This window comes from Salmo salar, chromosome ssa14 (genome assembly GCF_905237065.1).
Source record: "Salmo salar chromosome ssa14, Ssal_v3.1, whole genome shotgun sequence".
In the NCBI taxonomy this organism is placed as follows: Eukaryota; Metazoa; Chordata; class Actinopteri; order Salmoniformes; family Salmonidae; genus Salmo; species Salmo salar.
The window spans coordinates 53849519-53867033 of NC_059455.1; the positions used below are offsets into that span (position 1 = coordinate 53849519).

General features: G+C 41.0%; 1 protein-coding gene across 1 annotated transcript; it reads left to right on the forward strand.

The window, feature by feature from the left end:
* The first annotated feature begins 73 nt into the window (after positions 1 to 73).
* On the forward strand, positions 74 to 16184 carry yipf1 (Yip1 domain family, member 1). Its single transcript, XM_014141477.2, has 9 exons — positions 74 to 146; positions 4523 to 4579; positions 5800 to 5966; positions 7872 to 7959; positions 10148 to 10264; positions 10446 to 10612; positions 10799 to 10981; positions 13411 to 13525; positions 15570 to 16184. Exons 2-8 carry the CDS (start codon positions 4543 to 4545, stop codon positions 13522 to 13524), a joined length of 873 nt encoding a protein of 290 aa, XP_013996952.1. The 5' UTR covers positions 74 to 146; positions 4523 to 4542; the 3' UTR covers position 13525; positions 15570 to 16184.
* The last annotated feature ends 1331 nt before the right edge of the window (positions 16185 to 17515 follow it).

Sequence of the window (17515 nt, forward strand, 5' to 3'; positions counted from 1 at the left end):
TTTATAAAATGACAATATGCGCTGATTTTTATGTACTGTTTCGAGATCAGATCATTTGACTATTATTTAGAAAAACGAAAATGCGACCGGAAAAGGGAGCAGAGTTTACCTTCCACATATTTCTTTACTTCCAAACTGCTGAGAGGGTAAAGTATATATTTATGGTCATTGGGTTATTTAATCGTTACTGGAGTTATTATTCACAATGTAGCTAATGAAATGCAATGCCTTCCTTGTATTTGGCATAGCTATGCATTAGGATTAGGGAGTGAACGTTATTTATATTAAGCGTTACATGGAGAAGATCGGGCCTCTGAAATGAAAATGGATGGCCCTCCACACACATTGTATAAAGAAAAGTTACACTTTTGAATACCCTCAAACACAAAAGTTAACCATAGGCTACCTAATTTCTAAATAGGCCATCATCACTGAGTAAGGTTACATGCACACAATAATGCTGTTATTGTTTATCGTCGGATTAATATAATAGTTCCATTGAAACGTTTACATGCATTGCAAGAACGATAACCCCTAATAATTGTTTACAACTGACAGCACTCTGATAAATGCAGACAATCGCCAATCAAAATAAACGTTCTACCACAGTAAACATGTTATTTTCCTCTGAGTTCGGACATATAACGTTTTTATGTGAAAACTACTTATACTACGCATACATTCAGTTGTTCTGAACTCACTTCACTAAAGAGGGGGGACTCGTTCAGGTGCGCAGATCAAATCCACCGCTGGAACGCGGATGTTGTTGAATTAAAAAAGGTAGACTCGTTTAACTCGCTCTAATAACAACTGGATCTTCAAAGCCATTTTCATTGTCGAGTTCTAGTCACGTCTTCATCACTATAACAGGTACGTAGTCTTGCAATAGTACTATACTACCTCCTTTCCCTTGTTAGATTTAAAGTCCACAACTTTAACAATGAAATTGTATTCCCGTTTCTAACATTGTTGTTACAATAGCTTACACATTAAATATTATTTTATTTTACATTCAAAAGGTAAGTACTTTTTTTTTACATAAATAAAAGTTACAACTGCAATTTTTCAGTGCTTCCATATCAACATTATTATTTATTTATTTCACCTTTATTTAACCAGGTAGTCTAGTTGAGAACAAGTTCTCATTTGCAACTGCGACCTGGCCAAGAATAAAGCATAGCAGTTCGACACAAACAACACAGTTTGTTACACATGGAATAAACAAACATACAGTCAATAATACAGTTGAAGAAAATATATATACAGTGAGTGCAAATGAGGTAAGAACAAGGAGGTAAGGCAATAAATAGGCCATGGTGGCAAAGTAATTACAATATACCAATTAGACACTAGAGTGATTGATGTGCAGAAGATGAATGTGCAAGTAGAGATACAGGGGTGCAAAGGAGCAAGATAAATAAATAAATACAGTATGGGGACGAGGTAGTGGGATGGGCTATTTACAGATGGGCTATGTACAGGTGCAGTGATCTGTGAGCTGCTCAGACAGCTGGTGCTTAAAGCTAGTGAGGGAGGTAAGAGTCTCCAGCTTCAGAGATTTTTGCAATTCATTCCAGCCATTGGCAGCAGAGAACTGTAAGGAAAGGCGGCCAAAGGAGGAATTGGCTTTTCTGGGGTGACTAGAGAGATATACCTGCTGGAGCACGTGCTACGGGTGGGTGCTACTATGGTGACCAGTGAGCTGAGATAAGGCGGGGCCTTACCTATCAAAGACTTATAGATGACCTGACGCCAGTGGGTTTGGCGACGAGTATGAAGCGAGGGCCAGCCAACGAGAGCGTACAGGTCGCAGTGGTGGGTAGTATATGGGGCTTTGGTGACAAACGGATGGCACTGTGATAGACTGCATCCAGTTTGTTGAGTAGGGTGCTGGAGGCTATTTTGTAAATGACATCGCCAAAGTCGAGGATCGGTAGGATAGTCAGTTTTACGAGGGTATGTTTGGCAACGTGAGTGAAGGAGGCTTTGTTGCGAAATAGGAAGCCGATTCTAGATTTAATTTGGGATTGGAGATGCTTAATGTGAGTCTGGAAGGAGAGTTTACAGTCTAGCCAGACACCTAGGTATTTTTAGTTGTCCACATATTCTAAGTCAGAACCGTCCAGAGTAGTGATGCTAGACGGGCGGGCAGGTGCGGGCAGCGATCGGTTGAAGAGCATGCATTTAGTTTTACTTGCATTTAAGAGCAGTTGGAGGCCACGGAAGGAGAGTTGTATGGCATTGAAGCTCGTCTGGAGGTTAGTTAACACAGTGTCCAAAGAAGGGTCAGAAGTATACAGAATGGTGTTGTCTGCGTAGATGTGGATCAAAGAATCACCAGCAGCAAGAGCGACATCATTGATGTATACAGAGAAGAGAGTCGGCCCGAGAATTGAACCCTATGGCACCCCCACAGAGACTGCCAGAGGTCTGGACAACAGGCCCTCCGATTTGACATACTGAACTCTGTCAGAGAAGTAGTTGGTGAACCAGGCAAGGCAGTCATTTGAGAAACCAAGGCTGTTTAGTCTGCCCATAAGAATGTTGTGATTGACAGAGTCGAAAGCCTTGGCCAGGTCGATGAATATGGCTGCACAGTAATGTCTCTTATCGATGGCGGTTATGATATCGTTTAGGACCTTGAGCGTGGCTGAGGTGCACCCATGACCAGCTCTGAACCCAGATTGCATAGCGGAGAAGGTACGGTGGGATTCGAAATGGTCGGTAATCTGTTTGTTAACTTGGCTTTCGAAGACCTTAGAAAGACAGGATAGGATAGATATAGGTCTGTAGCAGTTTGGGTCTAGAGTGTCTCCCCCTTTGAAGAGGGGGACGACTGCGGCAGCTTTCCGATCTTTGGGAATCTCAGACGATACGAAAGAGAGGTTGAACAGGCTAGTAATAGTGGTTGCAACAATTTCAGCAGATCATTTTAGAAAGAGAGGGTCCAGATTGTCTAGCCCGGCTGATTCGGAGGGGGTCCAGATTTTGCAGCTCTTTCAGAACATCAGCTATCTGGATTTGGGTGAAGGAGAAATGGTGGGGGCTTGGGCGGTTTGCTGTGGAGGGTGCCGGGCAGTTGACCGGGGTAGGGGTAGTCAGGTGGAAAGCATGGCCAGCCGTAGAAAAATGCTTATTGAAATTCTCAATTATAGTGGATTTATCGGTGGTGACAGAGTTTCCTATCCTCGGTGCAGTGGGCAGCTGGGAGGAGGTGCTCTTATTCTCCATCATTATTCAACAGTCAAATTCAACATTTCAGGAACTCTTGATACAAATCTTCTTTTATATCAGTTATTTGAGTTCAAAACCTTTTTACATTACCATGTCCCCATGCTGGCTTTCTAGATCCATCTTCTGTGCTCACTAGTTTTAAATGAGTTGCCTAAGTTTTGTCACAGTAACACATAGTGTGTGTGTCTCGGAATTTGGCATCCAACTTTCCATTTTCCATACTTACAATGTACACAATATCTCCAACATCAAAGTTGTGTTCTTTGGCTCTGATTGTTTTGTCAGCGTAGTGTTTAATTTTCTGTTTGTAGGTTTTGTGGTGATTTTGGAATGTCTTTTGCTTTTTCCTTTTACTTCTCGATACTTGGCGACTTGGTTTGAATGTCTCTTCCAAATATGAGAAAGGCTTGTGGTTCCCCTAAAGCACGTTGAGGCGTTGAGCGATCATCATTTTTGGTAGCTCCTCTTTCCGGCTCTTCACCTCACTTTTGGCTGTTCTGAATGCTTTCTTCAGATATCGATAGAATCGCTCAATTTTTTTCTGTTAGGATTATGGCGATGCTCTAACGTCAACAAGTTTTCAGAAGTCTGTCCAACAAATTGTCTGGCATTATCTATAACCACCTCTAGGGGGTACCCAATGCGTACAAAGATTTTAAACATCTTTGCAGACACCGTACTTGAAGATATGTCAGATATGACAACAGCTTCTGGGTAACAGGTGTAATAGTCAGTTACGGTAATTATGTATTCATTATGGATCGGTCCCACTAAGTCAATCGATAGTTTCTCTTAATGCATTCACACAGCCATCGATAGTTTCTCTTAATGCATTCACACAGGCATCGATAGTTTCTCTTAATGCATTCACACAGCCATCGATAGTTTCTCTTAATGCATTCATACAGGCATCGATAGTTTCTCTTAATGCATTCACACAGGCATCGATAGTTTCTCTTAATGCATTCACACAGCCATCGATAGTTTCTCTTAATGCATTCACACAGCCATCGATAGTTTCTCTTAATGCATTCACACAGGCATCGATAGTTTCTCTTAATGCATTCATACAGCCATCGATAGTTTCGTCTCGATCTTGTGTTCTTTGTCTAAACTTGTGACTTTCCAACCCCACATTTCTCTGTGGTGTAAAGTAGGCATCAAGCACGGCTACGGTCTGCAAATGTACACGTTTATCCACATTCCCTGTAACGTTACAGTGCCAGCAGCGTAATGGATCTCTATGGAGAAGCGTGTATCTTGACACTGATCTTCTTTGTCTCCACAGACTCTTGATTAGTCTCCTACATGGCGGCTAACAGCGATTTCCTCTTAAATTTTCAAGGTGAGTGTTAATAGACTGTAATGCCATTCGGATACAGAATGACACCACTCGGGCTCAGTCTTATAGACTGTATACATTATAATAATAATGCCATTCAGATCGGTGGAAGCTCTACTGAGAAGGAAGGGCAGGACCATCCTCTTTAGTGAATTTCATTAAAAATAAATAAATAGTGAAGCATTAAAAAAGTTATTAATTTTAGATAAAACTATACTAAATATATTCACGTCACCAAATAACTGATTAAAACACACTGTTTTGCAGTGAAAGTCTACAGTAGCCTCAACAGCACTCTGTAGGGTAGCACCATGGTGTAGCCGGAGGACAGCTAGCTTCTGTCCTCCTCTGGGTACATTGACTTCAATACAAAACCTAGGAGGCTCATGGTTCTCACCCCCTTCCATAGACTTACACAGTAATTATGACAACTTCCGGAGGACGTCATCCAACCTATCAGAGCTCTTGCAGCATGAACTGACATGTTGTCCACCCAATCAAAGGATCAGAAAATGTATCTAGTACTAAAAGCATAAGCTACAGATAGCTATCACTGCAGTGCATAAAATGTGGTGAGTAATTAACCAGAGAGAGAGAGAGAGAGAGAGAATATTTGAATAGTTTTGAACAAATTCATTTCTTCAAAAATCCTGATATTACCAGGTTGTGCCCACTAGATGGTGGTATTAGGCGGGGCTTTTTCTGAATCAGAATCTCATAACCTTTCTGTTTACTAACATTCTGAATCAGAATCTTTGTCATAACCTTTCTCTTTACTGACATTCTGAATCACAATCTTTGTCATAACCTTTCTCTTTACTGACATTCTGAATCACAATCTTTGTCATAACCTTTCTGTTTACTAACATTCTGAATCAGAATCTTTGTCATAACCTTTCTCTTTACTAACATTCTGAATCAGAATCTTTGTCATAACCTTTCTCTTTACTAACATTCTGAATCAGAATCTTTGTCATAACCTTTCTCTTTACTGACATTCTGAATCAGAATCTTTGTCATAACCTTTCTCTTTACTGACATTCTGAATCAGAATCTTTGTCATAACCTTTCTCTTTACTGACATTCTGAATCAGAATCTTTGTCATAACCTTTCTCTTTACTGACATTCTGAATCAGAATCTTTGTCATAACCTTTCTCTTTACTGACATTCTGAATCAGAATCTTTGTCATAACCTTTCTCTTAACTGACATTCTGAATCAGAATTTGACAGTTCTGAGAGCCATTTGGGAGGGAACGGAGATGCGACTACCATCAGTATCGAGGACACAGCAGCAGGAAGTCACAAACCTCAGAAACAGAGGAGATCTGCACCTGTGACATCCTTCGAAGAGGACAATGACCCATTGGCCAATGACGACAAGACTGAGGTCAGAAAAATACATACACTATATGACCAAAAGTATGTGGACACCTATTGGTGGAACATCTCATTCCAAAATCATGGGCATTAATATGGAGTTGGTCCCCCCCTTTGCTGCTATAACAGCCTCCACTCTTCTGGGAAGGCTTTCCACTAGATGTTGGAACATTGCTGTGGGGACTTATTCAGCCACGAGCATTAATGAGGTCGGACACTGATGTTGGGCGATTAGGCCTGGCTCGCAGTCAGTGTTCCAATTCATCCAAAAGGTTTTCAATGGGGTTGAGGTCAGGGCTTCATGCAGGCCAGTCAAGTTCTTCTACACTGATCTCGACAAGCCATTTCTGTGTGCACCTCATTTGTGCATGGGGGGCATTGTCATGCTGAAACAGGAAAGGGCCTTCCCCAAAGTGTTGCGACAAAGTTGGAAGCACAGAATCATCTAGAATGTCATTGTATGCTGTAGCGTTAAGATTTCCCTTCACTGGAACTAAGGGGCCCGAACCATGAAAACAGCCCCAGACCATCATTCCTCCTCCACCAAACTTTACAGTTGGTACTATGGAATGGGGCAGGTAGCGTTCTCCTGGCATCCGCCAAACCCAAATTCGTCTTGTTGGACTGCCAGATGGTGAAGCGTGATTCATCACTCCAGAGAACGCGTTTCCACTGCTCCAGAGTCCAATGGCGGCGAGCTTTACACCACTCCGGCCGATGCTTGGCCTTGCGCATGGTGATTTTAGGCTTGTGTGCGTGCGGCTGCTCGTCCATGGAAACCCATTTCGTGAAGCTCTCGACGAACAGTTCTTGTGCTGACGTTGCTTCCAGAGGTAGTTTGGAATTCGGTAGTCAGGGTTGCGACCAGGGACAGATGATTTTTATGCGCTTCAGCGCTCTAAGGTCCTGTTCTGTGACCTTGTGTAGCCTACCACTTCGTTTCTGAGCCGTTGTTGCTCCTATCCGTTTCCACTTCACAGCACTTACAGTTGACTAGGGGTAGCTCTAGCAGGGCAGAAATATGATGAACTGACTTGTTGGCAAGGTGGCATCCTATGACGGTGCCACGTTGAAAGTCACTGAGCTCTTAAGTAAGGGCATTCTACTGTCAATGTTTGTCTTTGGAGATTGCATGGCTTTGTGCTCGATTTTATACACCTGTCAGCAACGGGGTGTGGCTGAAAGGGGTGTCCATATACTTTTGTGTGTGTGTGTGTATATATATATATATATATATATATATATATATATATATATATATATATATATATATAGTGTAGTGTAGTTTACCACGTTATTACGTAACACGAATTAAGTTACATTGGATCAGGACCTTGATTTTTATTTTGTTGGGGTAAACGGCTAACTTCCTGCATTTCAACACACGGTTTGTGTAGAAAGAATTGCAGTTTTATAATGCTATTCTACACATTTTGTCATGAGGCGAAGAGAAAATGTTGCAGTTTCCTGCAATTCTACACTTGTTGGCATGGGTCAGAGAGAGAAATTCGCTGTTTTATAGCTCGTCTCATGCTATTGTTAACATTTTGCATTGAGGCTGAGAGATTAAAAAATAAAAATAATAAAATAATAGTTTTCTTAGTTGTCCTGCAATTCTACACATATGCTATCTAGGGGGCCCACGACCTCCAGGTGACCCATAACCCCCCAAAAAAACAGAACAAAAAGTTGGGGGCCCTGTGTGCCCTTTCGATAATCCATCCCTGCATAGGATAGGCGTCCGCCTTGGATATGTAATAATGTATTTATTATATTTCTGTGTTGTAATGACTGTGCTGTAATGACTGTGTTGTAATGACTGTGTTGTAATGACTGTGTTGTAATGACTGTGCTGTAATGACTTTGTTGTAATGACTGCGCTGTAATGACTGTGTTTTTAATGTGTTTCCTCTAGGTGAGAGAGAGAATCCTGGGGTCGTTATTGCCATGGCCAGGGAAGAATTTTGTCCATCTCTACATCCGCAACAACCCTGATCTTTATGGTGAGCTTCCTACTAGTCATGACCTGAATCGTTGTTACGCTAACCTTTAATGTTTTCCGTTAGCGCCAGCTGGCGGCTAATCAGCCACTTACAGACTTACTTTCAGCCGTCTACTTTTTCCACTTTATATTAACTAGGTTACTTTTAATTAAACGTTTTTCTTAATTGGTTTTTCTTAATTGGTTAGTCCGTCGATCCCACTCTCGCTACAATGAACGATATGCATCTTCTACCAATCTGTTGACAGGGCAGGCGCCTCTCAGTTACAAAGCCAGCGATAACCTGGGTAACATAGTCTGCGGTCTGTCCCACCTCCTGGTACAATTTGTGTGTGTTGTGGTTGGTTGCAGTTGAATTTCTTTCCACAGAGGAGGGAGAGAGCATGATGGACGTCCCATATGGTAACGATGATACTAAAAATCCACAATTTAATTATTGTTTTCTGACACATTCATTTAATTTATTTTGCGTGTTTCGTGGCGCCAAGTAGGCTGTTTACTGTGTGTTGATTTACAACTGAACAGCCAGTGTTGACTAGTTTATAAAAGGTGTCGAAATGACTGAATAAAGTTCATCTCATACAGTGCCTTCGGAAAGAATTCAGACCCCTTGACTTTTTACACATTTTGTTACGTTACAGCCTTATTCTAAAATGGATGAAATCGTTTTACCTCCTCATCAATCTACACACAATACCCCATAATGACATCACAATACCCCATAATGACAAAGCAAAAACTGTTTTTTTACATTTTTGCAAATGTATTAAAAATAAAAAACTTAAATATTACATTTACATAAGTATTCAGACCCTTTACTCGGTACTTTGTTAAAGCACCTTTGGCAGCGATAACAGCTTCAAGTCTTCTGGGTATGATGCTACCTGAGGAGTTTCTCCCATTCTTCTCTGCAGATCCTCTCAAGCTCTGTCAGGTTGGATGGGGAGTGTTGCTGTACAGCTATTTTCAGGTCTCACCAGAGACTAAAACATACTTAGCGACTTTTCTCGACTAAAACTTTCTTAGTTAGATGTCAAATTGCGCGACTAACACATTCTTGGCAAAAACGTCAATTAATTACAGATTTCTTGAGTTATCTTAGATTCATTCCGGGGATTTTGAGGAAGTGAAATAGACTACATGAGGGACAAACATCATTCCAGTGGGTATTTGTTTTTACAAACTCTACAATCACATGTTCTCTACAAAATGACTGTTAAACAACAGCCTCTTGCTAGGTGCTCACTGGAATTAAAGGGGAACTACACCCAAAAATCAACACGCGGTCTCCTAATGAGGTTTAAGCATTGTTGTGGACTTAAAACATCCAATTATGTTGTTTTTCTATAAAAAAAAGTGTGATTTTTAAAGAGCGAAACCCTGAAAAAACTGTATAAACGGAAACCTGGAAAAATCAAATCCTTTAATTAAATTTTTTAAGATAATGCAGGATACTTCATTTTTCTGTTTTAATAAAATACATAATTTGAAGAGAAAACGTAATTGTGGCAATTAATATCTTGCAGTAAACCTATAAATGAGACTTTAATCTCACGGGGGACAAGTACGGAAAATGTTTTTTATGAAATGTATGCATTCACTACTGTAAGTCGCTCTGGATAAGAGCGTCTGCTAAATGACTAAAATGTAATGTAAATGTAAATCTCAAGAGAAGACACAAGATAAATGTTAAAAAAAGGTTTAAATAGTTTTGATCGTATAGTCCTAGACCGAGACAAAACAACAATACACTGAATTCAAACATTTTCACTCATTTCAATGGAAAAGTCATGTCTTTCTAGACAATACCACAACACATATTATTCAATGTGAGAGGTAAACTCGATAAAGTATTCAATCATTTCGCTGTGTATTTCGGGTTTGGAATTAAGGCATAAGAATGTACCAGAGGCCACCAAAATAGAGCTCCTTCTGCAAAACATTTTGAACACAGAGGGGCACCTGGCTGGCTACTTTTTCTATTTGGCTGGCTACTCTATGTACGTGTGGATAACACCGAGTATATAATGGCACCTGTGTCTTGATGAGGGCATTCAACAAGTGGCAGAATAAAATTCAACTTCATCAAGTGGATTCGGGGACTTGGAAGCAGCATTTTAAACTGGCCATGATGCATCGTCAAATACTACAGATTACTCATACCGTCTGTCAATCTCTGTGTCCTCCAGGTCCCTTCTGGATCTGTGCTACTCTGGTTTTTGTCATCGCCATCTGTGGAAACATCTCTAACTTCCTGGTTTACCTGGGGAAACCCCAGTATAAATACGTCCCAGAGTTCCAGAAAGGTGAGTGTCATATTACGTTTTTCAAAGGTAAAATAAAACACAGGATCAAACTGACTGCTGCTCTTTCCAAGACTCAATCAAATAGATACTGAACATAACAAAAAAAGTCATTTCCTGTAAATGTTTTAGAAAAGAATGTGATTGTTGCTACTGTTTCTCTGTGTGTTTTTTTTTCTCCCAGTGACCATTGCGGCGACGGCGATCTACAGCTATGCGTGGCTGGTTCCCCTGGCCCTGTGGGGCCTGCTTGTCTGGAGGAACTCCAAGGTTATGAACATAGTTTCTTACTCCTTCCTGGAGATCGTCTGTGTCTACGGATACTCCCTGGCCGTCTACATACCCGCTGTGGTAAAACATGACACATTACACTGTTTTATGTCTGATTATGCGGCATTCTTTATATTTTATGAGGTTCAATATTGTCACATTTACTTTGTTGGAATGCAAATGTTGAGGATATGTTTATTCCTGTCTTTTAAAAAAAAAATTATGATGTTGTAACTTATTGACAGGTGTTGTTGTTGTTGTTGACAGGTGTTGTGGATCATCCCGTACGAGGCCGTTAGGTGGTTTTCCATCGTTGTGGCTCTCTGTCTCTCTGGTTCTGTCCTGGTCTTGACCTTCTGGCCCGCCGTCCGTGACGACCAACGCCGGGTTGCCGTAGCGATCATGACAGCCATCGTGTCGCTCCACATCCTCTTGGCGTTCGGTTGTAAGGTAAACATTCCCGGGAAAACACACCTGGGTCGTGTTCATTAGGGCACAGCGTAGCAAAACGTTTCTAAACGTTGTGCACCATGGAGTGTTTCTTATTGGGCAAGTGCAGACCGCTTTTTTTTGTTCTTTTTAGTGCCTGGTGAACACGACACTGGCCTTACGGATTTGGGTTGTGTCCTGGTCATGTAATACAATGTCCTGATTTAACAATCACCGACTTTGACTGACCCAGTTTAGATAACCTCACCTGGCTTGTGATCTGTAGCACCAATGGTTGCATCTCCAAATGGGACCCACACAATGACTTAATGAGCTCAGTTACCTCCTCACTATTCTACTGGAGCCTTGTAGCGTGGCAACTGCCTGAGCGCTGCAACGAAGACCACAATATCTTTGACTACACTCCCTCGTGACGGCCACTTTTGGAGTGTCCCTCTTGACGGCGCATGAGAAAGAGATTAAAGGAGTCAAGTTAGTTTACCTCAGGGGGAGGGGAAGGAAGGAAGGAAGGAAGGAAGGAAGGAAGGAAGGAAGGAAGGAAGGAAGGAAGGAAGGAAGGAAGGAAGGAAGGAAGGAAGGAAGGAAGGAAGGAAGGAAGGAAGGAAGGAAGGAAGGAAGGAAGGAAGGAGAGGAGGGTGAGGTTGAGCAGGAAGAAAAAGAGGGAGGGTGAAGGAGGTTGCTTGTCAAAAACAATGACTGACTGGAAAATGGACAGTCATTCCACTTCGACGTGTGACTATAGCCAGCTAGCTACTCAGGAGAATCACATGTCTCTGGGTCGTTCCACGAAATGGGTGCCTTTTTGCATATGCAAACTTCTAAAAAATAACACTAATATATTTTTCAACATTCAATTGCATGGAGGATATGTTTAGCCTACAGAAAATACTGTGAAATTGTTTTAAAAAAATTATGATAATGCCCTTTTAGTGTAAGTGCTGTTTGAAAATACATTTCAGCCTGTTTTGGTGGGATGGAGTTTTGGATTGCCTGGTGACATCACCAGGTGGTAAATGTGTTAATAGACCAATAAGTAAGAGTTCCAAATCTCTCTGCTAATAACAGCTAGTTTTCAGTTTTCCCCTCCCCACTCAGACCACTCCCAGACAGTCTTAACAAAATTCTTCCTTGAGAAGCTATTTTTGTTTCTTTTTGACCATTATAATTTAAAGTAATCACAGTAAGGTACCCAGAAAAAAGGATTTGCTATTGAGATAAAAAATGTAAAAAATGGCTGCATTTTATCAAATTTTCCTAACTTTTAATTGAGTGAACAGGGTTGACATGTTGAGCTTAGTTAAAGATTTATATTTTTTATTTTACCTTTATTTAACTGGGCAAGTCAGTTAAGAACAAATTCTTATCCGGCTTCGTTCAGGAGCAGAACGACAGAATTGTACCTTGTCAGCTCAGGGATTTGAACTTGCAACCTTTCAGTTACTAGTCCAACACTCTAACCACTAGGCTACGCTGCCGCCCCGATGATAAAGATGATAAAACAATTTATAAATAGACCAAAAAGAGAGAGAAGACTTACTTCCTTTTCCACCATGTTGTTCAGAAGACCCAAACGATGTCACCTGCTGTGAATCATTTAACTAGGTGGAATGGTACAATATACTGCTTTCACATATGATTCACAGTATGTTTCCTGTTTCTTAAAACAGCTCTATTTTTACATTTTTCTTGTCGGCATTCACCCGTTTTATATAGCCGTTGCTTTTGCCGGGTAAGAGCAAGAGACATTCAACTTTGACTTTGTTGTTGTGACCGTTGTCACGGTAACCTGACAGCTGCATATGGGAGTAGATTGATGAAGAAATGTGTTTTTATTTAATCCATTTTAGAATAAGGCTGTAACGTAACAAAATGTGGGAAAAGTCAAGGGGTCTGAATACTTTCCGAAGGCACTGTATGTAAAGTTTCCTATGGTATGTGGTCCCGTGTGGCTCAGTTGGTAGAGCATGGTGTTTGTCTGCTAAATGACTAAAATGTAAATGTAAAACGTATGTATTCATTTGTAGATGTCCATTATCCATTTTCTATGGTATGTTACGAATTGCTTAAAATGAGGGACAGACGTAAATAATAATTTAGGGGCAAAGGGCACCCATTTCGTGGAACGACCCCTCTGCTTACAGAGAGAGAGATTGAGTGTCAGAAGGGCTTAATAAAAAAAAAAAAGACTGACAGGAAATGAGGTTCATCCCAAATGACACCCTATTCCCTATATAGTGCACTACTTTTGACCAGAGCCTCTGTTCCTATCTAGCTTGTTGGTCTCGGATGTGTCCCAAATGACACCCTATTCCCTATGGGTGGTCCTGGTCAAAAGTAGTGCACTATAAAGGGAATGGGGGGTGTCATTTTGGGGCAGAACCCCAGTGTTCACTCAGAATAAATTATTTTCTGTGTTTATTTTCATCCAGGCTTATTTCTTCAGTACGTTGGAGGTTGAACACACTGCTGTTAATGCTGTGGTGGGCCATGGAACCAAGTCATCTCTAACCATGAAGATGCACAGAACTAATACAATGTCCTGAGGTAAATGGTACAACTAAAGATATTTTGCGTTGTAGACATTCATACCTCCACTGGTGGTCTTATATAATAATAACATGTTAGCGGCTCCTTCACCGCAGCCAACATGAGTAAAATATAATATAATAATAACATATGCCATTTACTAGATGCTTTTGTTCCAAGCGACTTAGTCATGTGTGCATACATTGAACTAACCTGTAATTAGTGCTGAGCGATTAACCAAGATGTCTTTTGGGGGGGGGGGGGTTTATTAAACAACTATTTGACCGACTCCGGTTCGAAATCAAATCATTCATGAGAGAAATCGAAGAAATCAAGTCAAGAACTATGTGGGACGCTGGGCTGAATTGAGTTGTAGTTTTCATATAGCAAATATTCAGCCTAGCTTAGCAAAGACACGTGGTAATTAACTACAATGACCATAATCCATTGCGCCATTTTTTTCCCCCCCAGCTCAGAGACGAATCAGAGAAAAAGAGGCGACACGAGAGGTTTCACTCTCGCCAAAAAATGTGTTTCTATGGGGTTATTTTGAACCTAAGCTTGTCGCCTGCCTTCCCACCTTTGTGACAACGACTCCCGTTGTTAAAGGGTGGAGACATGAGCATCTCGTCATTACATACAGATCTCTGGATGGATATACTTTTACGCCTGCTACTACATTACGTTACACACACACAGACCGCATGTGAGAGGAATGTACACAACACAACGACGAGGGACAGCGACAGTTTGTGAAAGTATGCCTTATCTACTTTAAAGAACTAGTAAAATTATTTAGTCAGACAGCTCAACAGCATCCTAGCTAAATAGGATGACCACAGACTACAGTATGGGGAGACATAACGTTAGATGGTCTGGCTGGCTGGCTGCTACTGTCTGATCAGAGATGAGACGATAACTACAGACAGTACAGTATGGGGAGACATAACGTTAGATGGTCTGGCTGGCTGGCTGCTACTGTCTGATCAGAGATGAGGTGATAACTACAGACAGTACAGTATGGGGAGACATAACGTTAGATGGGCTGGCTGGCTGCTACTGTCTGATCAGAGATGAGACGATAACTACAGACAGTACAGTATGGGAGACATAACGTTAGATGGTCTGGCTGGCTGGCTGCTACTGTCTGATCAGAGATGAGACGATAACTACAGACAGTACAGTATGGAGAGACATAACGTTAGATGGGCTGGCTGGCTGCTACTGTCTGATCAGAGATGAGACGATAACTACAGACAGTACAGTATGGGAGACATAACGTTAGATGGTCTGGCTGGCTGGCTGCTACTGTCTGATCAGAGATGAGACGATAACTACAGACAGTACAGTATGGAGAGACATAACGTTAGATGGGCTGGCTGGCTGGCTGCTACTGTCTGATATGAGATGATAACTTTGAGGATTTAAAAATAATGCAATTATCAAAATAAGCAATATACACAACTGAAATATGTCATTGTTTCATAGTAATTTCCTATGTTTCTATTGATGTCAACCCAATGTGGAAGTGACAGAGACAATGGAATATTTAAAATGTTTTGGCAATTGAATGTTCGTTATTTTTAGGCTTTGGAATTTGCGTTAAAAAGCTCTCAAATAATTTGAACGTTATTATTTCATAATACATTTCATGTTTTTTTTTTTTTTAATCATCGAAATCAAAAAACGTGATCCTTTTTTTTTTTTTTTATCGAACCGAAACTGAACTGACCTCAAAAAAGCACTAATCACTCAGCACTTCCTGTACTACACACATGTGAAAAGACTTGTGAATGTATTATGTGGTTTTCCATGCCACTGTACATCCTGTTGGAGTTGTCCTGTTTAGATAAAATGTCCACCACTAAAACCTTGTGTTTTTTTACTCATTGTCTACAAATGTGTGAGTTAGCATAAAAACATTTTTAAGTTATTTACCACCACCTGTTTTACCCAACATCATCTGACACCAGACTTCCTGTCCTGGAAATTATTTATCCTTCCCACAGTGAACAAGTGTTATTATTTTTTAATTGCAACGTCTCCTGTTACCTTTTATTAGGTAGAATCGAGTTGCCGTGGCGATGGTGTCATGGTGTCGTCTTGGTTACCGACCTGCTGCACCGACCTTGCCTGGGTGGGTCTTCCTGTTAAAGCCCTTAAAGACACAGTAACGGGTTACAGCACGACACACACACCTGGATTGTATTCATTAAGAACCAAAAGGAAGAAAATGGACTGAAACAATAATAAACGCATATTTGCGTTTTCCGTTGCAAAGTGTTTTAAAAAATGTTTTTCATGTGTATGTACTTACTAATGTTTACGACCCTGGTCCGAAGACCTGGGTTGTTTACCAAATGGCACCCTATTCTCTATATAGTGCACTGCTTTTGACCAGGACCCCATTAATGCACTATGTAGGGAATAGGGTGCTATTTGGAACACCCCCCCCCTGCTGACTTCTGGAAACGGACACTGGTGGTGACAACAGAATGTTATTTGTAATGGGATGGTGTCTGAACTGTTTGCCTTAATGATATAGAATTAAACATGCGTTGTGTTACTGGGTAGAGCCAGTCCCTTCCTTGTTTAACTAATCATAGTTTTACTGTTAAATATATACATACAACTTGATATTGATAAGACACTGTTCACAAAAAAATGTAATTTGAAAGACGCTTCTTTGTATTACATTTTTTTTCATTGTTACCGAGTCATTACTATCGCATATACTAAATGTACAGAAAAGAGCTGCTAGAGGTCCAGAAACTGCCAGTCCTCTGTCTTCATTATACACTGCTAGAGGTCCAGAAACTGCCAGTCCTCTGTCTTCGTTATACACTGCTAGAGGTCCAGAAACTGCCAGTCCTCTGTCTTCGTTATACACTGCTAGAGGTCCAGAAACTGCCAGTCCTCTGTCTTCGTTATACACTGCTAGAGGTCCAGAAACTGCCAGTCCTCTGTCTTAGTGATACACTGCTAGAGGTCCAGAAACTGCCAGTCCTGTGTCTTCGTTATACACTGCTAGAGGTCCAGAAACTGCCAGTCCTCTGTCTTCATTATACACTGCTAGAGGTCCAGAAACTTCCAGTCCTCTGTCTTCGTTATACACTGCTAGAGTTCCAGGGGGTAGATAATTTTTTTTAGGGGTTAGATTGTAATGTAATTGTCTGCATCACTTCCAATCCCCCATATATACAGTACCAGTCAAAAGTTTGGACACACGGACTCATTCCAGGGTTTTTCTTTATTTTTACTATTTTCTACATTTGTAGAATAATAGCGAAGGCATCAAAACTATGAAATAACACATATGGAATCATGTAGTAACCAAAAAATTGTTAAAACAAAATATATTTTAGATTTTATATTCTTCAAAGTAGCCACCCTTTGCCTTGATGACATCTTCGCACACTCTTGGAATTCTCTCAACCAGCTTCATGAGGAATGCTTTTCCAACAGTCTTGAAGGAGTTCCCACATATGCTGAGCACTTGTTGGCTGCTTTTCCTTTACTCCGCAGTGTAACTCATCCCAATGTCACGACTTCTGCCGAAGTTGATGCCCCTCCTTGTTCGGGTGGTGCTCGGCGGTCGACGTCACCGGTCTTCTAGTCATCATTGATCCATTTTCCATTGGTTTTGTCTTGTCTTCCTACACATCTGGTTCCAATCCCATTAATTACATGCTGTGTATTTAACCCTCTGTTTCCCCTCATGTCCTTGTCGGAGATTGTTTGTGGTTATGTGTTCGTGTATTTTGTATAGGTGTGCGACGGGTATGTTTACCCATGTTTATTTTTATGTACGTTGGTTTTTTTGGAGTTTGTTTTATAATAATTAAACTACTCCAGTTACACCAAGTTGGTTTCTCCTGCGCCTGACTTCCCTGCCACCTACACACACGACAATGACACCCAAACCATCTCAATTGGGTTGAGGTCAGGTGATTGTGGAGGCCAGGTCATCTGATGAGGCACTCCATCACTCTCCTTCTTGGTCAAATA